At 39.3% G+C, this 27,390-nt stretch overlaps 1 protein-coding gene across 1 annotated transcript in view; it reads left to right on the top strand.

Annotated features, from left to right (window-relative positions):
- The window catches only part of Rsbn1l (round spermatid basic protein 1 like), a 71,801-nt gene that overhangs the window by 31,120 nt on the left and 13,291 nt on the right, over nt 1–27,390 (top strand). Inside the window, exons 3-4 of the mRNA XM_045135818.1 lie at nt 1,045–1,685; nt 25,571–25,708. Coding sequence (XP_044991753.1) covers nt 1,045–1,685; nt 25,571–25,708 — 779 coding nt within the window. The remainder of the gene's footprint in view (nt 1–1,044; nt 1,686–25,570; nt 25,709–27,390) is intronic.

The raw sequence follows: 27,390 nt of genomic DNA, 5'->3' as shown, positions 1-27,390 counted from the left end.
GTACCTTCTTGGATTTTGACTTAGATTTTTGTAAATTGATAGACTTAATTAGCTTATTTTGTATGCAAATGTAGTTTACTGAGTAATAAATAAAAAGCTATGGAATTGCTGCATTTGTGATGGTTTAAACTACTGTTATGATGTGCAAATGTTTTTCACTTTGTGATTTATAAAATCTCCTTAGCATCTGTATGCAGTTTTTAGGACCCAAGTTAAAGTAAAATTCATGATATATGTAAGTGGGAACTATCTTTATTTTTATTTTATTTAATTCATTTTTTTTGTTTTTCGGGGCCTCAGGTGACCTGGAAGTCACTATGTAGTCCCAGGATGGCCTTGAACTGCCTTGAACTCATGATGATCCTCCTGCCTCTGCCTCCTGAGTGCTAGGATTAAAGGTGTGCGCCATCATGCCCGACTAAGTGGGACCTATCTTGAGTTTATTTGTTCATACTTACGTTTGCTCAACTTTTCCATTTCTGAATTTTTGCTTTTAAAATTTTAAAGATTACTGGGCTAGAGAGATTGCTCAGTGGTTAAGTCACCTTCAAAAAAATTAAGGGCCTGGGTTCGATTCCCAAGTACCCACACAAAGCCAGAAGCACAAGGTGGTACATGAGTCTGGAATTCATTTGCAGTGGCTATAGGCCCTGGTGTGCCCTTTCTCATATTTATATTCTCTCTCTTTCAATTAAAATACAAAAAATTTTGAAGATTATACTTTCTAAAACATTCATTCATTTCATTATTTCAGTAAACACTGAGTATATGTTACATGTCCTAATAGGTATAACAAAGTCCTAAGCCTTATACTGCATTTGTGTATAGAGGGAATGAAAGAGAGAAAGAACTGATGAGAGAGACTAAAATAAAATTTAATTATTAATATTGTTTAAAATAAGTGTCATATAGAAAACTAATTCAGGGTAAATTTTCAAAAGTATTAGAAGTAAATTTATTTATTTTTACAAATCAATTCCTAAAAGCATGGTTCTTTTTTAAGTAATTAAAATACGGAGTTTCAAAAAAAATTTTTCCCAACAGGTGGGAAGGAGAAACCAAAAACAAATGTAGAAGACTTACAAATCAAAAAAGTAAAGAAGAAAAAGAAAAAGAAACACAAAGAGAATGAAAAACGGAAGCGTCCAAAAATGTGTAGCAAATGTATTCAGACCATCTGTTCAGGATTGCTGTCTGATGTTGAAGATCAAGAAGCCAAAGGCATCCTAAATGATGACATAAAAGAGTACATTGGAAAAGATTTGGATACCAAGAACTGTGACCTTACAGTTCCAGAGAACAATGAGTTCCCATTCGTCTCACTGAAGGAGCCACGAGTTCAGAATACTGTTCAACGATTAGACACTTCGGAGTTCAAGCAGCTCATTCATATTGAGCACCAACCCAATGGAGGCGCATCAGTCATCCATGCCTATAGTAACGAACTCTGCCGCCTGTCTCCTGTGGAGATGGAGAGATTTGCAGAAGAATTTGTGGGTTTAGCGTTCAGTGAAAATGAAAATTCTGCAGCTTTCTTTGTAATGGGTATTGTTCATGGGGCAGCTACTTATTTACCTGACTTTTTAGACTACTTTTCATTTAATTTTCCCAATTCACCAGTGAAAATGGAAATATTGGGAAAGAAAGATATAGAGACAACGACTATGTCCAGTTTTCATGCTCAGGTAAGAGGTTTTTGTTTTATTTAAAAAAATTGTTTTTAATTGTATGTTTTAGATATCTTTTCCTAATTTTTGTTCCTAATTTTGCTGTAGGTTTGAAATAAAGGTAAGGATATGGTGAAACTATTTGGGGGTATTAATATGTTCTTGATGTGAATATTAGAGTTTAAATTTTAGTTTCTCCTTCTCTATATTCTTTTTTTTTAAATTTTTAAATTTTTATTAACATTTTCCATGATTATAAAAAAATATCCCATGGTAATTCCCTCCCTCCCCACCCCCACACTTTCCCCTTTGAAATTCCATTCTCCATCATATTACCTCCCCATTACAATCATTGTACTTACATATATACAATATCAACCTATTAAGTATCCTCCTCCCTTCCTTTCTCTTCCCTTTATGCTTCTCTATATTCTTAAAGACAGTGACATATAATATTATGCTATCCTCTTTTTGCAAGGATTTACCTTAGACCTAATGAAATTAATCTATGCAATTTTCAGTATTTAAAAATAGCTTTGTTTAAGCTTAAAATCACCTAAAATTGTTTCCTTATAATGCTTTAAAAGTACTTAGTATTGAGTCTACCACATAGTAGGTGCTGAATAAAAGCTGGAAATACAAAAGAATCACCACTTTGTATAATTATGCCCAAATTCCTAAATTTTCCATACTTTACAGTTTAGAAATTAATTTTTAGAAAGAAGAGGCAAAATGAATTTTACTGATTCTTGAAAGTAAACGTAGGCCCATCTAAAACACCAGTGCTATTGCTATGGAACCCAAGATGAGAAACTGATCAGACTAGAAGATTGGTCAGTTCTCACATTGATTGCTACTGTAATTGTTTATTTTCTAGGAATACTAATAATTGATGGCATTCCATTCTAGGGGGAGGGAAGGGGTGCGAAAAAAGTCCTAGCGGGATCTTGGCAGCCCTTTCTCCTAATCTTTATCTAAGTGTAGATAGGCTGATATACCCCGAGAGGAATTGCTGGGTCTTCTTAGCTACTATTATAAGGTTGTCAGCAGTACCAGGAATAGAACAGAATCTTTTAAATCCCCATCCAGGGCCTTTTTTTTTTGTGGGGGGGGGGGGCTGTTTTTCATGTATCCCTTTGTTGATGTTCAACATATAGTTTCTGCCTTAGATGATAGTTTAGATTTTCAACCATGCCCATCCCTAGCTTCCAGCAGTATGCTTTTAACTGCTAAGTTCTGGGATTATAGGTATGCACCAAAATGCTTGTTTAAAAGCTGTCGTTTAACCTATTTTCCCTTCATGAATTGATTTTTAAAAATAAACCTTTTATTGAAGAAAATGTACACAGAAAAGTACATATATACAGATATATGGCTTTATGAATATCCCTGTAATTTAAAAAGTTGGATTATTACACCTAGGTAACCACTATACTGACTTAAAATACCACTGAAAAATTTCCTCTCTTTTGAACTTTAATTTGATGGACTCAAATAATATGTGCAATAAAATTTTCCTTGTCTGATTTCTCAGAATTATGCATGTGACTTTCATCTGTTTTGTAGGAAGCAGTGGTTATTTTCTTTTCCATTATAAGAATGTACAACAATTTGTCTTGTTTACTGTAAATGGATATTTGAGTTGTTTATATTTTGATGCAACAACAGGGGTGCTATGAATGTTTCTGTCCATTTTTGATGAGCACATGTGTTTGTGTTGAATATATACTTAAGATTGAAACTTAAAATTTCAGGATTAAGGGCTGGAGAAATGGCTTAGCAATTAAGGCATTTGCCTGCAAGGCTAAAGGACCTACGTTCAATTCCCCCGGATCCACATTAGCCAGATGCACAAGGGGGCGCACGCATCTGGAGTTCGTTTGCAGTGGCTGGAGGCCCTGGAGCACCCATTCTCAATCTGTCTCTGTCCCTCCTTTCTCTGCCAAATAAATAAATAAATAAAAATAAAATATTAAAAAAATTTTCAGGATTAAAATATTAAGCTCTGATAGATATGCTGTTGTTTTCCAAAGTTATTGTACCAGTTTGCATTCTACCAGCAATATATCTCATGTATGTATGTATATGTGTATACATATATACATACATACATATATATAATTTTTTTTTTTCCCTTTAGGTAGGGTCTTACTGTAGCCCAAGCTGACCTAGAACTCACTGTGTAGTCCCAGGCTGGCCTTGAACTCACAGCGCTCCTCCTACCTCTGCCTCCTGGGTGTTGAGATTAAAAGTGATAATTACTTGTCTTCCATTTTCATTTTAGCCAGTGTGGTGGCTATGTAGTATTGTCTGCCTATGACTTAATTTTAATTTGTTCTGATGACTAAATGTCAAGAGCCTTTTTAATATGATTATTTTCTAGTTGAATTTAGTCTTTTGTAAGGTTCTTGCTCTTTTCCTTTGCCCATTTTCTTTTTTTCCTAATAACTTTAAAAAATCATAGATAAGAAATTTAAAAAAAAATTTTGAGTGAGAGAGAGAAAAAGAGAGAGGCAGAGAGAGAATGAGCATGCCAGGGCCTTAGCTGCTGTGAATTAACTCCAGATGCGTGCGCCCCCTTTTGTGCATGTGTGACATTGTGCTTTTGTGTCATGTGTGTTTGGTTACATGGGACCTGAAGATTAGAACAGGACTTTGTAGACTTTGCAGGAAGCGCCTTCACTGCTAAACTATTTCTGTAGTCCAAATCTTTTAAAAAATATTTGAGGGGGGAGGAGGGAGGGAGGAAGAGAGGGGATAGGGAACAAGGGGGAGAGACAGAAAAAGAGGTAGACACAAAGAATGGGTATGCTAGTAAGCCCTCTCTCCAGCCCAAGAATCTTTTTGTAACAAGCATAAGGATCTGAGTTTGGTTTCCTAGCACCCACACAAAAAGCTGGGCATGGACATGCATGCTTGTAACTTCAACACTAAGGGGGCTCCCTGCTCAAATAGTAACTGAAAAAACTGGGAACTAGAGACTCAGTCTTATGGAAATATAGCAGAAGAAAGATGAAGGAAGATACCACATATCTTCTGGCCTCTGTATACATGTGTGTGGGTGTGGTGGTTTGATTTAGGGGTTCCCCCATAAAGTTAGGTGTTCTGAATGCTAGGTTCACAGCTGATGGAGAGTTGGGAATTAACACGTTCCTGGAGGCAGTGTATTGTTGGAGGAAGGCTTATGGGTGTTACAGCCAGTGTCTCCATGCCAGTGTTTGGCACACTATCCTGTTGCTATCATCCGCCTTATGTTGGTCAGGGGGTGATGTCCACCCTGTGCTCGTGCCATCGTTTTCCCCTGCCATTGTGTAGCTTCCCCTCGAGCCTGTAAGCCAAAATAAACCTCTTTTTCCCACAAGCTGCTCTTGGTTGGGTGATTTCTACCAGCAGTGCGACTGCAACAGTGAGGCACGCACAGCTACACACATGTGCATACAACACACACAAATTGAAACACACACACACAAACAAAAAATTCAAGGTTTGTAATTTTCTATTTAGCAAGGGAGGAGCCAGCGTCATGCATTGCCAGGGTGAAGGTGCCCTTTTCCTCATGCAAGCACTGTCACCTTCATAAAGCAGTCGTCATATATGTATGGGTCTCTTTTTGGGATCTACCTTTTTGATTGTTCTATTTGTTTTTTTAATCCTCTTCAAATTTTTAAATGTTTTATTGTTTTATTTCATTTGTTTGACAGAGAAAGAGAGGGGGAAAGAGAGAGAATGGGTGCGCCAGGGCTCCAGCCATGGCAGCAAACTCCAGATGCGTGTGTACCCTTGTGCATACGGCTTAACATGGGTTCTGGGGAATCAAACCTGGGTCCTTTGGCTTTGCAGACAAATGCCTTGACTGCTAAGCCATCCCTCCAGCCTGTCTTATTTGTTTTAATTGGTATAACTTTGTAGTAAATCTTGATATGTAACTACATTTGTTTTGTTATTTTTCAAGATTTCTTTAGGTTCTCTTTCTTTCCTCCTCCTTTCTTGTTGTTGTTGTTCTTGCTCTTGTTCTTCTTCTTGTTCTTTCTTCTTCTTCTTTTTTTTTTTAATTTTTATTAACATTTTCCATGATCATAAAAAAATATCCCATGGTAATTCCCTCCCCCCCCGACACTTTCCCCTTTGAAATTCCATTCTCCATCATATTACCTCCCCATCTCAATCATTGTACTTACATATATACAATATCAACCTATTAAGTACTCTCCTCCCTTCCTTTCTCTTCCCTTTATGTCTCCTTTTTAACTTACTGGCCTCTGCTACTAAGTATTTTCCTTCTCAAGCAGAAGCCCAATCATCTGTAGCTAGGATCCACATATGAGAGAGAACATGTGGCGCTTGGCTTTCTGGGCCTGGGTTACCTCACTTAGTATAATCCTTTCCAGGTCCATCCGTTTTTCTGCAAATTTAATAACTTCATTTTTCTTTACTGCTGAATAGAACTCCATTGTATAAATGAGCCACACCATTATCCACTCATCAGTTGAGGGACATCTAGGCTGGTTCCATTTTCCAGCTATTATAAATTGAGTAGCAATAAACGTGGTTGAGCACGTACTTCTAAGGAAATGAGATGAGTCCTTCGGATATATGCCTAGGAGTGCTATAGCTGGGTCATATGGTAGATCAATCTTTAGCTGTTTTAGGAATCTCCACACTGATTTCCACAATGGCTGGACCAGATTGCATTCCCACCAGCAGTGTAGAAGGGTTCCTCTTTTTCCACATCCTCGCCAACATTTATGATCATTTGTTTTCATGATGGTGGCCAATCTGACAGGAGTGAGATGGAATCTCAATATAGTTTTAATCTGCATTTCCCTGATGACTAGTGACGTAGAACATTTTTTTAGATGCTTATATGCCATTCGTATTTCTTCCTTTGAGAATGCTCTATTTAGCTCCATAGCCCATTTTTTGATTGGCTTGTTTGATTCCTTATTATTTAATTTTTTGAGTTCTTTGTATATCCTAGATATTAATCCTTTATCAGATATATAGCTGGTGAAGATTTTTTCCCATTCTGTCGGTTGCCTCTTTGCTTTTTTCCACTGTGGCCTTTGCAGTGCAAAAATCTTTGTAATTTCATGAGGTCCCAGTGATTAATCTGTGGTTTTATTGCGTGAGCAATTGGGGTTGTACTCAGAAAGTCTTTGCCAAGACCAATATGTTGAAGGGTCTCCCCTACTTTTTCCTCTATCAGTTTCAGAGTTTCAGGTCTGATGTTAAGGTCTTTAATCCATTTGGACTTAATTCTTGTGCATGGCGAGAGAGAAGAATCTATTTTCATCCTTCTGCAGATATATATATCCAGTTTTCACAACACCATTTGCTGAAGAGGCTGTCTTTTCTCCAATGAGTATTTTTGGCATTTTTATCGAATATCAGGTGGCTATAGCTACTTGGGCTTACATCTGGGTCCTCTATTCTATTCCATTGATCTACATGTCTGTTTTTGTGCCAGTACCACCCTGTTTTTGTTACTGTGGCTCTGTAGTATAGGTTAAAATCAGGTATGGTGATACCACCAGCCTTATTTTTGTTGCTCAGTATTATTTTAGATATTCGAGGTTTTTTGTGATTCCAAATGAATTTTTGGATTGTTTTTTCTATTCCATGAAGAAAGCCTTTGGAATTTTGATAGGGATTGCATTAAATGTGTAGATTGCTTTAGGTAAGATTGCCATTTTCACAATATTGATTCTTCCAATCCAGGAACAAGGGATGTTTCTCCACTTTCTAGTGTCTTCTGCAATTTCTCGCTTGAGTGTTTTAAAGTTCTCATTGTAGAGATTCTTTACTTCCTTGGTTAGGTTTATTTCAAGGTACTTTATTTTTTTTTGATGCAATTGTGAATGGGAGTGATTCTCTGATTTCATCCTCTGTGTGTTTGTTGTTAGCATATAGGAAGGCTACTGATTTCTGTGTATTTATTTTGTATCCTGATAAATGGCTGTAGGTTTTGATCAGCTCTAACAGTTTGCTAGTAGAGTCTTTACCATCCTTTATGTATAGAATCATGTCATCTGCAAATAATGATAACTTGATCTCTTACTTTGTTCATCTCTGATTTTATTAATTTGTGTCTCTTCTCTCTTTCTTTTTATTTTCTTCTCTCTCTCTTTTGGTCAGATTTGCTAAGGGTTTATCAATCTTGTTTATCCTTTCAAAGAACCAACTCTTTGTTTCATTAATTTTTTGGATTGGTTTTTTTTTTTTTTTTGTTTGTTTCTATTTCACTAATTTCTGCCCTAATCTTTATTATTTCTTCCCGTCTACTGATTTTTGGTTTGCCTTGTTCTTCTTTTTCCAAGGCATTAAGGTGAAGCATTAGGTCGTTTACCTGCGACCTTTCTAATTTCTTAATATAGGCACTTAAGGCTATAAATTTACCTCTTAGAACTGCCTTCATTATGTCCCAGAGATTTTGATATGTTGTGTTCTCATTATCGTTTGACTCTATAAATTTTTTGATTGCCTTCTAGACTTCTACATTGACCCATTCATTATTTAGTAGTGTATTGTTTAGTTTCCATGATTTCGTGTATGCTCTATAGCCTTTCTTGCTACTGATTTGTAGTTTAATTCCATTGTGGTCAGATAGAATGCAAGGAATTATTTCAATTTTCCTGAATTTGTTAAGATTTGCTTTGTGTCCTAATATATGGTCTATTTTAGAGAATGTTCCATGTGCTGCTGAAAAGAATGTATATTCTGCAGCCTTTGGATGAAATGTCCTGTATATATCCGTTAGGTCCATTCCTTCTATGACCTCATTATTCCAGATGCCTCTCTGTTTATTTTTTCCCAGGATGACCTGTCAATTGATGAGAGTGGGTGTTAAAGTCACCCACCACCACTGTGTTTGGTGTTATCTGTGACCTTAGTTCTAATAGTGTTTGTTTGACGAATTTGGGAGCCCCCATGTTAGGTGCATATATGTTTAGGATTGTAATGTCCTCCTGTTGGAGTGTGCCCTTAATCAATATAGAGTGACCTTCCTTATCTTTCTTGACTGTTGTTGGACTGAAGTCTACCTTGTCAGATATTAGGATAGCAACCCCTACTTGTTTTCTAGGCCCATTTGCTTGAAACACCATCTTCCAACCTTTCACCCTAAGATAATGTCTATCCTTTGTAGAAAGGTGAGTTTCTTGGAGACAACAAATTGTAGGATCCTGCTTTTTAACCCAGTCTGCAAACCTATGTCTTTTCGTTGGGGCATTGAGGCCGTTGTTATTAAGAGATATTATTGAAAGGTGTGTATTTATGTTTGCCTTTTTTTTTTTTTTTGTGGTTCTGGTTCTACTTGTGCTTTCTTGTGTTAACTAGTATTTGAGTATTGCTTGTTTTTTCTAGGTTCCTTATATGTGTGCTTTTCCTTTTCTTCAGCATGGAGGATTCTATCAAATATTTTCTATAGAGCTTGTTTTGTCTTCAAATACTCCCTTAACCTGTTTTTGTCATGGAATGTCCTTATTTCTCCATCTATTTGAATGGATAGCTTTGCAGGATAAAGTATCCTTGGTTGACAGTTGTTATCTTTCAGAACTTGGAATATATCACTCCAAGCCCTTCTGGCTTTTAAAGTTTGTGTTGAATAATCTGCTGTAATCCTGATGGGCTTGCCTTTGTAGGTAACTTGATTTTTCTCTCTAACGGTTTTCAATATTTTTTCTTTGGTTTGTGTGTTTGGAAGTTTGATTATAATATGGCGAGGATAGGTTTTTTTCCAGGTTTTGTCTGGCTGGGGTTCTAAAGGCTTCCTGTATCTGCATTGGCACCTCTTTCCCAATTTGGGGGAGATTTTCTTCTATGATTTTTTTGAAGACGCCTACTATGCCTTTGGAGTGGAATTCTTCTCCTTCTACTATGCCCTGAATTCTTATAGGATCTTTTCATAGTGTCCTGAATATCTTGAAATTCCCACTCATACTTTTCTATAAGTTTGTCTTTCTCTTTGTTGGACTGTATTAGATCTGCCACCTGGTCTTCTAGCTTAGATATTCTGTCCTCTCCCTCATCCATCCTATTGGTGAGATTTTCTACAGAGTTTTTTATTTCATTAACTGTGTTCTTCATTGCTAGTAAATCTGACTGGTTTTTCTTTTTTTTTTAAACTTTTTTTAAAAAAATTTTATTTATTTATTTGAGAGTGACAGACACAGAGAGAAGGACAGATAGAGGGAGAGAGAGAGAATGGGCGCGCCAGGGCCTCCAGCCTCTACAAACAAACTCCAGACGCGTGCGCCCCCTTGTGCATCTGGCTAATGTGGGACCTGGGGAACTGAGCCTTGAACCGGGGTCCTTAGGCTTCACAAGCAAGCGTTTAACCGCTAAGCCATCTCTCCAGCCCTGGTTTTTCTTTATTATTTCTATTTCTGTATTTATGTCTTGTATTGCCTTCTTTATTTCATTAAATTGGTGTGCTGCGTCGTCTTTGATTCCTTTGTTTTCCTCTTTGATTCTTTTGATTTGTTATTTGACCTCTTTGAACATATTTACAATCATTCTTTTGAAATCTTTCTCAGGCATTTCCTCTAACTCGTTCTCACTGGAGGACATTTCTGATGCATTAATACTTTTAGGTGGATTTATATCGTCTTGCTTTTTAGTGTTTCTTGTGTTATAATGTATATATTTTTGCATCTTGGATTAAGTTAATGCTTGGATTTTCTAGCTAGCTGGGTTCTTAGCTGTATCAATTGATTTTATGTTATATATTTTCAGGGTAGGAGTTTAAGGTGTTAGGTGTGGCTCTTAAGACTCTTAAAGTACAAAGTTGTTCCTAGGGGTTGAGTTTCCCTGCTATGGGAGTATTCAAGTAGGCTGAGTGGAATAAAATACAGGTAGATTCTAAAATTTAACTAAACACTGTACCCATTCAATCAAAACAGTCCCAAGTATGTATGCAAGAGTAGTTATTATAACGACCAGATCCTCTATCAACACAGAGGTTAAGATTTCTGGTCTGTTGAGGGATCCAAGTCAGCTTGTGACCAAGTGAGACCCTTTCCTGGTGCAATCCCAGTTACCTTGGATGATTTTGGTCTCAGTCAAGTTGCTGCCTGGGTCGTCGGGCTGCTGTTCTGATTTCTGGAGCTGGGCAGTTGCTTTTCCTGCGGGGCAAACTGAGCCTGGCAAGTGTGGCCCTGCACATCAGCACCCCTGCTGCTGGAACTGCTGATGCTAAAGCTACTGGTGCTGGTGCTGGGTCTGTAGCCACTGCTGCTAAAGCTGCTGCTTCTGGGTCCACTGCTACTGCTGCCTCTGCTGCTGCTGCTGTAGCTGCCACTGCTGGAGCCATCGCTGCTGCTGAAGCTGCTGTTGCTGGGTCCACTGCCGCTGCTGCGGGATCTGCCGCTGCTGCTGCTCCTGGGTCTGCTGCTGCTCCTGGGTCTGCTGCTGTTGCCACGACTGGAGCTGCTACTGCTGGGGCCACTGTTACTGGTGCTGGAGCCGCTGATGTTGCTGCCGGGCTCTGCTCCTGCTTGGGTCCCGCTGTCGGCGCTGCTCTGTTCCCCGGAACTGGGCTCAGGCGGTGGGGGAGGGGAGGGAGCCACAGCTGCTCTGGTTCTCTCGCTGTTCCCCGTGTTCTTCTACCTCGTGGTCTGCTCCTCCGTTGTTCACTGCCACTCTCCCTTCTTGTTTCCTGAGTTGCGGAGAGTGCCGTTGTGAGTGGAAAATCTTTTTCTTCTTCTTCCTCCTCCTCCTTCCTCCTCTCCTTCCTCCTTTTCCTCCTCCTCCTCCTCCTCCTCTCTTCTTCTTCTTGTTCTTTCTCCTCTATGTTTTTTTCGAGGTAGAGTCTTTCTGTAGCTCAGGCTGACCTAGAATTCCCTTAGTAGTCTCAGGGTGGCCTCAAATTCATGGTGATCCTCCTATTTCTGCCTCCCAAGTGCTGGGATTGAAGGCCTGTGCCACCACGTCTGGCTCTTGACATTTCTATACAAAGTTTAAAGTCAGGTTTTAAAAATACCACAGACAATCTGGGCATGGTGGTACAGTCTTTAATCTGAGCATGCGGGAGGCAGAAATAGGAGGATCACTCTTGAGTGATCAGCCCTGAGACTCCATAGTAAATTCCAGGTTAGCCCGGGCTAGAGTGATACCCTAACTCAAAAAACCAAAACCAACCAAACAAAAAAAGGAAACTCCAAAAACAGTTCCACAGAGAAGTCTGCCACAAGATTGGTTAGTATTCCATTCAGTGCTTAGATAACTTTTGGTATAATTGTTATATTTCTGATGTTGAATCTCTTAGTCTGTGATCATGGTACCTTCCTTTACTTTTCTTTCTGTCGTGTTGTTTTTTCTTTTCACAATTTTTATTAACTGTTGCAGTCCGGTTCACATTGCTGGTAGAAATCACCCAACCAAGAGTAGCTTCTGGGAAAAAGAGATTTATTTTGGCTTACAGGCTCGAGGGGAAGCTTCACGATGGCAGGGGAAAATGCTGGCATGCGCAGGAGGTGGACATCATCCCCTGGCCAACATAAGGTGGACTACAGCAACAGGAGGGTGTGCCGAACACTGGCATGGGGAAACTGGCTATAAAGCCCTTAAGCCCGCCCCCAACAATACACTCCCTCCAGGAGGCATTAATTCCCAAATATCCATCAGCTAGGGAGCTAGCATTCAGAACACCTAAGTTTATGGGGACACCTGAATCAAACCACCACATTAACATTTTCCATGATTATAAAAAATATCTCATGGCAATACTCTCCCTCCCCCCCTGCACTTTCCCCTTTGAAATTCCATTCTCCATCATATTACCTCCCCATCTCAATCATTGTACTTAATATATATACAATACCAACCTATTAAGTACCCTCCTCCCTTCCTTTCTCTTCCCTTTGTCTGCTGTGTTTAAGCAACAAAACTGCTCAAAATTTGTTGTGTTCTTTTTTAATGTATGTTTATATGTGTATGTGAGTGAGCTATTGTGCATATGCCATGGTGCATGTTTGGAGGGCAGAGGACACTCTGGATGTGGGCCCTTGCCTTCCACCTTATTTTATTTATTTATTTATTTATTTATTTATTTATTTATTTATTTATTTATTTATTTATTTATTTTTTGAGGTAGGGTTTCACTCTAGCCCAGGCTGACCTGAAATTTACTACATAGTCTCAGGGTGGGCTTGAACTCACAGTGATCCTCCTACCTCTGTCTCCCTTGTTCTGGGATTAAAGGTGTGCGCCACCACACCTGGCTCACCACTTTGAGTTTTGAGGCAGGGTCTCTTTTGTTCATTGCTGTGGTCTCAAGGCTAGCTGGCCCAAGGGCTCTGGGTATTCTTCTGTCTCTGCCTTCTGTCTTGCTGTAGGTGCACTGAAATTCCAGACATGTGCTACCATGTCCAGTTGTACATGGGTTCTGAGAATCTGAACCTATGTCACTGCGCTTTGTGCACCACAGAACCATCTATCCAGCCCACATAATTTTGTATTTTAAAAACAGTTACTGGGTTAGGAAGATTGCTCAGTGGGTAAGAGTGCTTACTACACATGAAGCCCTGAGTTCAATCCCAGCACCGATATTAAAAGCTGGGCATGGCCACTCATGTCTGTAACCTCAGAGCTGAAGGAGGGTGGAGGCAGGAGGATCGTAGCGGCTCCTTGGTCAGCTAGTCTAACTGGAAAATGAGGAGTTCCAGGTTCAGTGAGAAAAGTTGTCTCATGCAAGTAAGATAGAAGAGGATGCCCAGCGTCTTTCTCTGTCCTCCATGTATGTGTGCGCACTGGTTGCATGCATGGCACATGTGTATACTCTGTGCATATCACGTATGCCACACCCTCCCTCCCCCAAACTACTTATTAAGTCAGCCCCTCTGAGCCTGCAGGTTCTGTTCTGTGCCTGTAAATTCAACCAACCACAGATCCCAAATACAACAAGAATGTTTCGTTTTATTTGCAAGCAGAGTTAGAGAGATAGAGAATATGAATGTGAATGATCACGTGTGCTAGGGCCTCTAGCCACTGCAAACAAACTCAAATACATGCTTCATTTTGTACATATGACTTTATGTGGATACTGGAGAATCAAACTCATGTTAGGGTTTGTAGGCAAGCGCCTTAATGGTTGACCCATCTCCCCAGATGCATATTTAGATTTTTATTTATTTATTTATGAGAGAAGGAGGGAAGGAAAGAATGTGTATATCAGGGCCTCTAGCCACTGCAAACAAACTCCTTGCACCACCTTGTGTATCTGGCTTGTGTATATACTGGGGAATTGAACCCGAGTCCTTAGCCTTTACATGCAAGCACCTTACCTGCCTAGCTTAACTGCTAAGATATGTATGTATGTATTTATTTTTGAGGTAAGGTCTCACTCTAGCTAGGCTGACCTGGAATTCACTGTGTAGTCTCAGGGTGGCCTTGAACTCATGGCAATTCTCCTACCTCTGCCTCCCAAGTGCTGGGATTAAAGGTGTGTGCCACCACACTGGTTGCACATTTAGTTTTTTACATTTATTTATTTATTTGAGAGAGAGAAAGAGGCAGATAGATAGATACAGAGGGAGGGGAACAGGTGTTCCATGGCCTCCACATGTATGTGCCACCTTGTACATTTGGCTTATGTGGGACCTGGGGAATTGAACTGGGTCCTTTGGTTTTGCAGGCAAGTGCCTTAACCACTAAGCCACCTCTCCAGCCCTCATATTTAGATTTAAAAACAATATTTTTATTTATTTGCAATGTGGTTGAGAGTAAGAATGAAAATGAGTAGGTGTGCTTGGGCCTCTTGCTACTGTACAAATGAACTCTAGACGCATGGTTTTACATAGCTTCTGAGAAATCTAACCCCGGCTGTCAGCTTTGTAAACAAGTGCCTTGAACCTGAGTCATCTCTCCAATCGCTAAGTTTTTTTTTTTTCTTCTCTATTTTGAGTTTTTTTTTTTTTCTTTTTCTTTTTTTGATTTTGAGAGAGAGAGAAAAAGAGGTAGAGAGAGAGTGCATGCCAGGCCTTCAGGCACTGTCAATGAACTCCAGACGCCTGTGCCTCCTTGTGGTACATGTGCCACATCACGTGTTTACATCATTGCATCTGGGTACCTGGGACCTGGAGATTTGAACGTGATTTCTTAGGTTTCACAGACAAGCTCCTTAACCTCTAAGCCATCTTTCCTGCCGAGTTAATCTTTTTTTTTAAACGTCTATTACAATGCTATGCTGGAGATTGAACCGAGGGTTTGGGCAAAGGCAAGCTATCTACTGCTGAGCTACACTCTTGGCCCTTAAGTATTTTATTGTTTTAAATTTTGAGACAAGGTCTTACTAAGTTACACAGATTGGCCTTGAATTTGCTGTGTGGGTTTAGAATTTGTGATCCTCCTGCCAGAGCTCTTCAGTAATGGGGATTTCAGGTAGGCACCAACCATGCCCAGTGTGTGTTGATCGTATCACTGATGAGATAGGAGTTCAGTTTCATTCTCTTGAATGTGGATCTCCAGTTTTCCCAGCAGTATTTATTGAAAAGATCATCCTTTCTCCTAGATGTGTTCATACCACCCTTGTGAAAATGAGTTGGCTGTAGACGAATAGGCTTACTCATTCATCTGTGTACCTGTTTTTATACCAGTGTCGTGCTACTTTGTTTATTAGAGCGTTGCAGTGTGTTTTGAAGGCAAGGTATAAAGCTTTTTTGTTTGCCTTGCTAGTGTTAAAACCCTTGCTGAAGATTACTTTTTTTTTTGAGACAGGGTCTCACTCTAGCTCAGGCTGACCTGAAATACACTGTGTAGTCTCAGGGTGGCTGCAAACTCACTGCGATCCTCCTACCTCTGCCTCCCGAGTTGCTGGGGTTAAAGGCGTGTGCCACCATGCCCAACGTTTTTTGTGGTTTTACAGGAACTTCTTTTTTCTTTCTTTGAAAAATGTCTTTGGCATTTGGCATGTAGCTTCCTGTACATTGTTTCAAGTAGAATGTGCGTTTTAACCTTATTAATAACCTTCCTATCAACTAACATGGGATGCCTTTTCATCATTTTGTCATCTTGAATTTCTGTCATCATTGTTTTCAGTATATAGTTTTCAGTATAGTGATCTTTCATCTCTTTACCTTTTTCTCTATGTAGTTTATTTTTGTATCTATTGTAAATGAAATTGCCTTCTCGATTCTTACTGATTTTTTTTTTTTTTCGAGGTAGGGTCTCACTCTAGCCCAGGCTGACCTGGAATTCACTATGGAATCTCAGGGTGGCCTTAAATTCATGGCAATCCTCCTACCTCTGCCGCCAGAGTGCTGGGATTAAAGGCATGCACCACCACACCTGGCTTTTACTGAATTTTTTATGTAGATTTTTGTATCCTACAAGTTGGTATAATTCATTTTTTAGTTCTAACAGAGTTTCTCTCCCTTCTTGTTGCCCACTCCTTTTTCCCCTTTCTCCCCTTCTTTTTTTTTAAATGTATAACATTAATATTTTATTTCTATTTTTTTCTTATTTTATTTTTAAATTCGAAAACTTTTATTGGTATATATTGATGACACAAAATAAATCTCTACCATTCCCATGAGTAGAGTACAGCAACACCAAAGATTGATCTCTGATACAGTGTTTGCCAATTTCTTTTGTGCAAATATTCTCTCCATCACTGTTTCAAGCTGACTTCATAGGACTCAGAGGTGGAAAGAAACATCAAGTATGGCTGGAGAGATTGCTCAGCGATTAAGGTGCTTGCCTGCAAAGCCTAAGGACCTGGGTTTGATTCCCCAGTACTCAGGTAAGGTCAGATGCACAAGGTGGTGCGTGTGCCTGAAATTCATTATCAGTCTCCGCTTCTTTTTGAATCAGGGTCTTGCTGTGTAGTTCAGGCTAGCCTCAGACTCAGGCTAGCCTCAGACTCACTGGCCTTAGCCTTCTGAGTGCTGTGCTTGTAGGCATGCAAACCCATGCCTGGTTCTAATAGTTTATTCATTCATTCATTTATTTGAGAGAGAGAGAAAAGGAGAGAGAGAGGAGAGGGGGGGAAGAAAGTGGTGCACTAGATAGAGCATCTAGCCACTGCAAATGAACTAACTCCAGGGACATGTGCCATCTTACGTAGGTCCTGGGGAATTGAACCTGGGTTCTTTGACTTTGCAGGCAAATGCCTTAACTGCTAAGCCATCATCTCTCCAGTGCTCTAATAACTTTTTTTTTTTTTTTTTTTTTTTTTGAGGTAGGGTTTTGCTCTAGCCCAGGCTGACCTGGAATTCACTATGTAGTCTTAGGGTGTTCTTGAACTCAGGGCGATCCTCCCACCTCTGCATCCTGAGTGCTGGGATTAAAGGTGTGTGCCACCAAACCTGGTTTCTAATAGTTGGTTTTTTTTGTTGTTGTTGTTTTTGTTTTTCAAGGTAGGGTCTCACTCTAGCCTAGGCTGACCTGGAATTCACTGTGTTCTCTGGATGGCCTTGAACTCATGGTTATCTTCCTACTTTTGCCTCCCGAGTGCTGGGATTAAAGTTGTGTGCCAGTATGCCCAGCTCTAAAAGTTTTTGATGGAATAGGTTCATTCTTTTTTTTTTTTTAATCTTTATAAACATTTAAATTATTTGAGGGAGGCAGGGAGAAAGGGGCAAACACTTCCAGATACATGCGCCACTTTGTGCATCTGGCTTTACATAAGTAATTGGAATTGAACCCAGGCTGTCAGGCTATGCAAGCAATCACCTTTAACTGTTGGGCCATCTCCCCAGCCCAGATCTTGTGGTTGGCAATTGGTACATGGCACTTGGGGTTATGACCTTATATCTTTTAGTACCTGGTTCTGAATTGTTTCTCAATTTAATACTAATTGGTGATTAAAGGGGCTCATTTATGTGGTGGTGGTTGCAGTGTTCCATCATGTAGAAAGAGGCAAGTTCTAGTGTATAAACATGTATTTGTGTTGTGTTTCCTAATATTTTATTAGCCCAAGTAAGTCATATTGCTAAATTTTTCACGGATTAGAGAAATATATTCCTTACCTGGCTCAAACTCTACTTAGATTTAAAAATTTTATGTAGTGATTCATTTCATTTCATTATTTTTACTTTTTAAAAATAAATTCATTGTTCCAGAAGTTGCTTTCCTAGGTGGTATACATATATGCCTGGTCTTTGTATGATTCCACCGTGGCGCACTGTGACTAGGGCCAAATGGTGCAGAAAGTGATGGTGTGACTTGATCTTCAGATACTCGCAACACAGATCTCGGGTTCAGGTGTGCCTCTATGAGCAAGTGAATATCGGGTAGAGGGGTGTATTTTATTATTGGTTTGGATGTGTACGTGAACCTCATGTTAGGTGTTGCAGACGAAATTCATTCTAAAACAAAGTCAAGAAAACAACATTGCTGAAAGGAGATAATGTTACCCTGCTACAAAGTGTTTCCAACTAGAAATGATGGAAGAAGAGAGAAGATGAGAACACAAGATAGTTTTTTTTTTAAATTAATTAATTTATTTATTTGAGAGCGACAGACACAGAGAGAAAGACAGATGGAGAGAGAGAGAATGGGCGCGCCAGGGCTTCCAGCCTCTGCAAACGAACTCCAGACGCGTGCGCCCCCTTGTGCATCTGACTAACGTGGGACCTGGGGAACCGAGCCTCGAACCGGGGTCCTTAGGCTTCACAGGCAAGCACTTAACTGCTAAGCCATCTCTCCAGCCCACAAGATAGTTTTTGTGTGTCTTTTTAGGGCGTTTTCTGTTGGGAGTATAATTCTGAAACATTTGTTCATATTGTTTTGGTGGCCCTTACGTTATTACTGTGCAACAGTAAATGTTGTGAGATTGTTTTTATTTAAAATTTGGCCTTTTTTTCTATCATGTTTTACTTTCATTTAGATTGGTCGACCAGTGAACCCTAGCAGTCCTCCTGACTCTGCCTTTATTCCCAGATGGTGCTAAGGTTACAAGCATGCACAACCACACCTGACTTTTAAAATTTTTTAAAAAATATTATTTGAGAGGGGGAGAAATAAAGAGAATGAATGGGTACGCCAGGGTTCTAGCCACTGCAAACAAACTCCAGATGCATGTGTGTCACCTTGTGCATTTGGCTTATGTGGGTACTGGGGAATTGAACCTGGGTCCTTAGGCTTTGTAGGCAAGTGCTTTAACCCCTATCCAGTCTCACCAGATTTGGCTTTTCACATAGGTGCTGGGGACTGAAGTGAAGTAAGTATGCTTGCACAGCAAGCACTTAGCTACTGAGCCATCTATCTCTGGCTCCAGTCATTCAGAAAGTTTAAAAATTTCTCCCTAATTTCTTCAGTGTCCAACTAGTCACTCTGTAGTGTATTATTCAGTCTCCATATATTTGTACTGTTTCTGTAATTTTCTTGTTTTTGATTTCTAGTTGTATTGCAGTATGATCTAATTAAGAAGAATGAATTGGATTGGAGAGATGGCTTAGTGGTTTTTGGCAAAGCCAAAGTTCCCAGGTTTGATTCCCCAGTACACATGTAATGCACATGAACTCCAGATGCATGTGCCACATTATGCATCTGGCTTTACAGGCCATCAGGCTTTTCAAGCAAGCACTTTAACCACTGGGCAATCTTTCCAGCCCCTATTTTTAATTTTATAAAGGTAAGATCTTGCTACATAGTCATGGTAATTTTGTAATTTAGGTTGGCCTAGAACTGCTTTGTTCTCCTGGGATTGTGGGCATGCCCATTATCCCTGACTCATTTGACTTCATGATGGCATGTCTAGTGGCCGGGCACAAGCACAGGAGTGAGCGTGAGTGTACAGAGGAGTTAGTGGCCCTTCGTGATGTGCTCCATCTCCCCTAGTTTTCCTGCCTCCTCTGTTTGAACCAACTTTCATCTTATTTGTGTCTTACATGGTAAGAGTACAAAAAGACAAATCTGGATATTTAACTTGTCAAGAAATAAATGAAATCACTTTTTAAGTTTTCACATTAGTACTTACTCTGCAACTCATAGAACTGTAAGAATATGAAAACTGAAACAATTTGTTTGTAATCATCCTTCCACAAATTCTATATTCTAAATATTTTCTTCTGGTTCTGAATTGTTTCTCAACTTAGTGTTAATTGGTGTTTAAAGATCTACTACTTTAACAGTGTTAATTACATCTGATCTGATTTGATAGGTAAGTCTAGCATTTGTTAAGTTCAAGCTGAGATCTTTCTTGTTAGCTCAGTTACGTAGTTTCATGTGCCATGTACGGAGCATTGCCTGTCTTGGTATGCAGTTTTCATTGTGCCTGCCATGTCCTGAAGTCCTTATGGAAAAATCAAACTCAAGTATTATGGCAGGTACCAGATACTATAGTATTGAGGAAGGGTAATTTTCCCCATTATTAATTTAGAAATAGCGGTAACAATTCTTGTTTTATTTTGATTGAAATTGTGAACAGTTTTCAAGTAAAATGTTTAAATAGTAGTATTTGATTTGAAAGTATATGTCAGGTGTGATGGGGAAGTGGCTCCCCCTTGTGACGATTTTTTATATTAGATGTTTAGATTGCTGTAGTACTAAGAACAGCCCTCCTTTTTAAAAGCAAGAAACTTACTTTCCCTTCAACCCCTTAAAAAAAATAAAGGTAGCTGCATTCAACCAAGAGTCTATTATTCTTCACTTTTCTATCTTTTTGGCTCTAGTGTTTGACTTATTATTATTTTTTTTTTTTGGTTTTTCGAGGTAGGGTCTCACTCTGCCTCAGGCTGACCTGGAATTCACTATGTAGTCTCAGGGTGGCCTCGAACTCTCGGCGATCCTCCTACCTCTGCCTCCCAAGTGCTGGGATTAAAGGCGTGCGCCACCACGCTCGGCTGACTTATTTTTTAAATTTACTTCATGGTGATGTGGATTCAAGTAAAATCATGTGTCCTGTGTATGTAACATGGGGTCACTGTTACAGTCAAGGAACTTGTAATGTTGAGGGATGTTGATAAGTACCTCAAAACAACGGCAGGACTAACAGGTTGCGAAATCAAGTGGTTTGTGTGAAGCTGGGTAAATAGGCTGTGTTTATTAGCTGTGAGACTTCTCGATAACTTGTGTGCATGATGAACCTCCAATACAAAAAGGGGTTTCCAAACTTATTTTCCAACAGTATTGTCTTTTGGGGGGTACACACTTTGACTAATAAGTTGTTTCATATGAGTCAATCTTAATTTTTTTCATTCTTTACCTTTCATCTGCTTCTTTCCTTGCTGTAACAATGTTTATAAGTCTCATACAGCAGTCTTACAGCTTATTTTTGGTGATTTAATTTTTTTGTTAGAAAGGCAACTTTTTTGTTGCAAGCAGATTTTATAAAGATTGCTTGTATTTTACTATTTTCTTTTGGTAGAGTCTTTCTCTAGCCCAGGTTTACCAGTAATTCACTGTGTAGTCTCAGGATAGTCTCAAATTCAAGGCAGTCCTCCCACTTTGGTCTTCCAAGTGCTGAGATTAAAGGTGTGTGCCCTCATGCCTTATGCCCCTATGCCTGGCAGGATTGCTCTGTGTTTTTTTTTCCCCCGAGGCAGGGTCTCACTCTTGCTCAGGCTGACCTGGAATTCACTCTGTATTCTCAGGGTGGCCTTGAACTCATGGCGATCTTACTATCTCTGCCTCCCGAGTGCTGGGATTAAAGGCATGCGCCACCATGCCCGGCTAAGGATTGCTCTTTTATTTAAAGATTATATGAAAAGTAATGAATATGGTTCAAGCATAATTTAATTCCTTCTCAGTTAACCAAAATTTCTGAGATTTCAAGAAGTACCCTACTACTGTTTTTTTTTCTTTAACATTTATAGAGAACATATATGAGCAAAGGTAAAAATACAGCCATGAATGGTCTTGGATTTTTTTAGGGGAGAGGGCAGAGGAGGCTATAGAAAGAAAATTTAGATTAAATATTACATGTCTTCTAGGAGGCACTGTATAAGTACAGGCTCTTTGCAAAAATTATAATTAGGAGCTGGGTGTGGTGGTGCACGTCTTTAATCCTAAGTATTCGGGAGGCAGAGGTAGGAACATGATGAGTTCAAGGCCATTCTGAGACTACATAGTGAAATTCAGGTCAGCCTGAGCTAGAGTGAGACCTTACCTCGAACCCTCCCAAAAAATTATAGTTAGATATAATACAGATATAATTACATGTGTCATATCCGTCTTTTGTGTTCTTTTAAGCATATGTTTCTTTATGTCTGTATGACTCACTCTGCTTATTTTTTAGGAAGGAAACAGTGACAATTTTTTATTTTTGCAAGGTAGTTTTTTTTATAAGTTTTACTAAATATATTTTTGAGAGTGGGGCTAGGTAGAGGTAGAGAGATAATGGGGGTACCAGGCTTCTTACCAGCCTCTTACCACTGCAAACAAACTCCAGTTACATGCACCACTTTGTGCATTTGGCTTTACATGGGTACTGGGGAATCAAACCCAGGCCATCAGGCTTTATGAGTAAGTGCCTTGAACCACTGTGCCATCTCTCCAGCTAAGGGAGTTAACTTTTTAAGTGCACCAGAAAACTTATTGCTTGATGGTTTACTGAAGTGAAGGAAATATAGTATTGTTGTGTCCAGTATCAGGGAATGAGCAATTCCTCTTGTGAGTGTACAGTGTAAGTTGCCAAACATTTAATTGAGTGCATCCCGCATAATTAAATTGTTTTCCAGCCTCAGGTTGACATTAAGAAGTTGTAATACTGATGTTCCTGGAACAGCAGCAGCAATTCTTGCCCCATGTCCTTTTTCTTCATTTAAGATGTGGTTTGAGTTCCTTTCAGTATTAAAGATTGTTGTGTTTGTGCCTAATAAGGAAGTATCTAAATACAAGAGGAGATTTTTTTTTTTGTTTATTCTTACTTAATTATTTGAGAGCAACAGACAGAGAGAAAGAGGCAGATGGAAAGAGAGAGAGAATGGATGCGCCAGGGCCTCCAGCCACTGCAAATGAACTCCAGATGCATGTGCCCCTTGTGCATCTGGCTTACCCATTTCTTTCTGCTAGTGATACATGTTCTTACTCATGTAAACAGAAATTTTATTTTCTAGGGACAGAATATTAACTTTGTAAATAATTCTAGCATCTGATTATAATTTATCTCATTATTTATAGTTTAGTAATGGTATAGTCAGCCTCCCTCCCTCCCACCTGCAGTTCAAATTCACTACAGCCTGTTGTTTCCCATAAGCCCTCTTTTCTGTTTTGTAGAGTGGAAATAGTCATCTGAATTGCCAGACAACAGAGCCGAATACAACCTTCTATGTTACTAGAGAAATGCCAGCACTTGCGGCTTCATTTTACATGTTATAGACATTGACTTACAGGCCTTTGTTTCCTCTAGCTCATAAATCTGTCCAAACATTGCTGTTAGGAGGATTCTTTCTGGTATACCTTTTGTACACATATGTTTAACTCTTATATGTACTACCTTGAAACAAAGTTGAGTGGGCAACAATCCATTTGACTTTGCTTTAAATGTGTATGTAGCATATCCATTTCTTTGAGGAAAACTCATAATTGAGGTGTGTTTACTATTTTAGATGAATTCGCTCTCTGAAAAGTCTTTTCCTGACAGCCACTTCCCCCCAATCTCTTGATAAACTACATATTCTATTTAACTGATCATTGTTGATACGATGATGTAAATGAACATGAATTCACCCTATTTATTTTATAGTTTAGTAGTGCTATAGTACTTTTTTATTTCTCATCTCATTTCTTTGTACACAGTTGGTAGGGGTTTATTTTATTCTGGCTTTGTTGGAACTTGCTTAATGATATAGGTGAGCTTTCTGATTTATATAAGCCAATGCGCAGGAAATTTACCTGTTTCTATGAATTGGAAATATTATCTCACTAAATTGTCTTAAAATCAAAATGTTGTATTTCAAAATGCTTAATTTGTGTTTTATAATATAAGTTGATTTATTTCATTTTTTTCCCTCTACTGTTCTCTCTCCTTCCCCTTTATTCTGTCCCTTCCTATGCCGGAGATTAAACTGTGGGACTTGCAAATGCTAGGCAAGTGCTGTTCCGCTGATCTATACCCCTAACCTCAGGTTTCACTTTAGGGTTTCTCAAAACTCATATGTCACATGGAGATTTCAAACTGAGGATACAAACCCAGGATCATTTAACAAAATCAGTGTGTTACATATTGTGCTAAATTGGATGGATTCAGATTGATGCCCTTAGCTTTGTTAGAATGTCTTACTGAAATGTATACTGATGACCAGTTTTCCTATAAGTGATGCTGTTAGTACATACATGCTACTAGTGCCTGAGAATGGTGTAGAGTCAAGTTTTACCTTTTAGTTCCATCAGAACAGGAGAGATCATAGGGTCTTCTAGGAGGCAGAAGAAGATGAGACCCTGAGTATAAGGTAGGATACAAAATCCAAATTTTGTGACTTGGAGATTGGAGAAGTGGTTTGTAGTTCTGAGAATAAATTTGTGATGGCCCATGCACAGTGAAGCTTAGAATTCTTCAAATAAACTTAAAGCATTAATGTTAGACTGTTTTGTTTATTATGTTAAAAAAAATTTATAGTGCCTTAATGCTGTTATTCTAGATAATTTTATTGTCTCTGGAAATATGTGGGGTTGGTATTTAAGGGCTTTAGATATGTTGGTATTGTACCAGTTGTGATTGTGAGGATTTTCTTATAGAATGATGTGACCATTCAGGATTGCCTGCATTATAAGATCTAATAGTTCTTTTTACTTTTTTTTTTTTTTTTCCCTGAGGTAGGGTCTCTGGCTCAGGCTGACCTGGAATTCACTATGTAGTCTCAGGGTGGCCTCGAACTCTCGGAGATCCTCCTACCTCTGCCTCCCGAGTGCTGGGATTAAAGGCGTGTGCCACCACGCCGGCTCTTTTTACTTTTATTAGTTAATTATCATTATTTATTTATTTTTCTTTTGTTTTTTTTTTGAGGTAGGGTCTCACTCTAGACCAGGCTGACCTGGAATTCAGTATGTAGTCTCAGGGTGGCCTTGAACTCATGGCAATCCTCCTACCTCTGTCTCCCAAGTGCTGGGGCTAAAGGTGTGTGCCACTATGCCAGGCTTTTACTTTATTTTTGAGGGAGGGTCTCAGGCTGGCCTCATACTCCCTATAGTACAAGATGAATACTTGAAGATGAATGCCACTCCTTTGCTAACATTATGGCTGGTGGGTTTATATAAACAGTGATTACATTTCTTTTTGCAATGAGATGAAACATTACAGTTAAGGAAACAGGAACAAGGGACTCCAGTTGTTTCTGAAGGTTCCATAATTGGTTGGTAGCAAAGGTCTGTTCCTGATTCCTAAGTTCTGTTGCTTTAGAAAACTGCCAGTATACCAAGTTGTGAATATAATTCCAGTGGCATTATATATTAAATAAATAATTTTACAATTACATGGACATGGTATAGTCAGGTGTCTAGATCATATTACTTATCTGAACTGTTTCATAAGTGGTTAAATAATGTGCCTGATTAATGTTTTTTAATGTTTTGTTGTTGTTAGAGACTTTTCTCGTGCTTCTTGCCTCATATTATGTTCTGATAGTCTGAAATGATTTGATTTATTGTTGTACAATAATAGCATGCATTTTTAAAAATTATTCCTGAGGCATGGTCTCACTCTAGCCCAGAATAACCTGGAGTTCAGTCTCAGGGTGGCCTTGAATTCACGGCTGTCCTCCCTCATGCTGGGATTAAAGGCCTGGTTTAGCATGCTCCTCCCTCCCTCCCTCCCTCCCTCCCTTTCTTTCTTTCTTTTGGTTTTTCGAGGTAGGGTCTCACTCTAGCCCAGGCTGACCTGGAATTCATTATGGAGTCTCAGGGTGGCTTCGAACTCCCAGCGATCCTCCTACCTCTGCCTTCCGAGTGCTGGGATTAAAGGCGTGCACCACCACGCCTGGCTAGCATGCACTTTCTTATGTATAACTTCAATTCATATTCTTCAGGTAAAAAGAACATATTCTCATGGTACGTACAGAGCTGGCCCAATGCGACAGATAAGCTTGGTGGGAGCAGTTGATGAAGAAGTGGGCGATTACTTCCCTGAGTTTCTCAACATGTTGGAAGAGTCACCATTTCTAAAAGTAAGAGAAAATCATGGCAATCTAAATTGTGGATATTACTTTCATGTTATAGGTGATAGAGATGAATAGCTTATAACATTTTTGATTTTGTTTAAATTGAAAGGAAAGCGGTGGGAAATAGCAATCTTGTATTGTGTGCGTATGTGACTTAAACTAGATCCTAACTCTAATGGCAGAGATAAGTGATGAACCAGTTGCTGCCACTTTAGGAAATCAGGTTCCATCTATTAGTTATTTAGAGACTGAGTACTAAAGGGATTTAAGAAGTATAGGAAGGATGCCTACTAAATAAATATGTTGAAGATAAAGATAGAGCAGTCTGACATTTTTATACAGCTGTATAAGACATTTAAGCATACAGCATGTTCCATTGTATCACCTAGGTAACTTTAAAGGAATTAATTTTTCTTTTTTCAAAAATTTTTGTTGATTTATTTGAGAGGGAGAAAGAAGCAGGTGGAGGGAAAGAGAAAGAGAGAGAGAGAGAGAAAATGGGCATGCCAGGGCCTTCAGCCACTGTAAACAAAGTCCAGATGCATGTGTCGCCCTTGTGCATCTGGCTTACGTGGGTCCTGGAGAGTTGAACTGAGATCCTCTGGCTTTACAGGCAAATATCTTAACTGCTAAGCCATCTCTCCAGTACCCCCCCCCTTTTTAAAATTTTATGTGTGAGTGTGCCAGGGTCTCTTCCTATTATAAACAAACATCCTTCTGGCTTATGTGGGTGGCTGAATAACTGAATCTGGGCTGGTAGGCTTTGCAAGCAAGCACCTTTAATCACTGAGCCATCTTGTCAGACTCAAATTCCCAAGTAATTTCTAGCCAGATTATCTATCTATCTATCTATCTATCTATCTATCTATCTATCTATCTATCTATCTTTTGGTGTTTCAAGATAGGGTTTTGCTCTAGCCCAGGCTGACCTGGAATTCACTAAATAGTCTCAGGGTGGCTTTTGAACTCTTGGTTCTTTCTACATCTTCCTCCCAGTGCTGGGATTAAAGGCGTCTTTTGGACACCAGACTTATTTTTAAAGCAGCTTCTGCACTTATTTATATTGAGTTTCTGGAACTACCCCACTGAGCTGTGTAGTTAATTATTTAATCAGTAATTCAGAGGTCAGTATGAACTCCAAATACACAACAGAAAGCTAGGTCAGTTTTTTTCTGAAATTCACCAAAAAATCTGTTGTAAATCTTCATCTGTTTATACTTATGCATGCTTGATTTTCTACCCTGTATGTTTATGTAATTTTTTTTGTTTGTTTGTTTTGGTTTTTCAAGGTGAGGTCTCACTCTGGTCCAGGCTGACGTGGAATTCACTCTGTAGTCTCAGGGTGGCCTCGAACTCTCTCTGTGATCCTCCTACCTCTGCCTCCCGAGGGCTGGGATTAAAGGCACGTGCCACCTCGCCTGGCTTTTTTAATGTTTATTATTGTTATTTTTTTTTTGGTGGTTTTTCCAGGTAAGGTCTTGCTGTATCCCAGCCTGACCTGAAATTCACTCTGTAGTCTTAGGGTGGCTTTGAACTCACAGCGATCCTCCTATCTCTGCCTCCCAAATGCTGGGATTAGAACCACGCCCAGACCCCCTCCCCCAGTAGGGTCTTGTTGTATGCCAGGCTGACCTGGAGGTCACTATGTAGTCTCAGGCGGGTTTCACATTTACAGCAGTTGTACCTCA

This window comes from Jaculus jaculus, chromosome 16 (assembly GCF_020740685.1).
Source record: "Jaculus jaculus isolate mJacJac1 chromosome 16, mJacJac1.mat.Y.cur, whole genome shotgun sequence".
NCBI lineage: Eukaryota > Metazoa > Chordata > Mammalia > Rodentia > Dipodidae > Jaculus > Jaculus jaculus.
The sequence above is the reverse complement of the archived record's forward strand: the minus strand, read 5'-3'. Positions and strand labels throughout refer to the sequence as shown.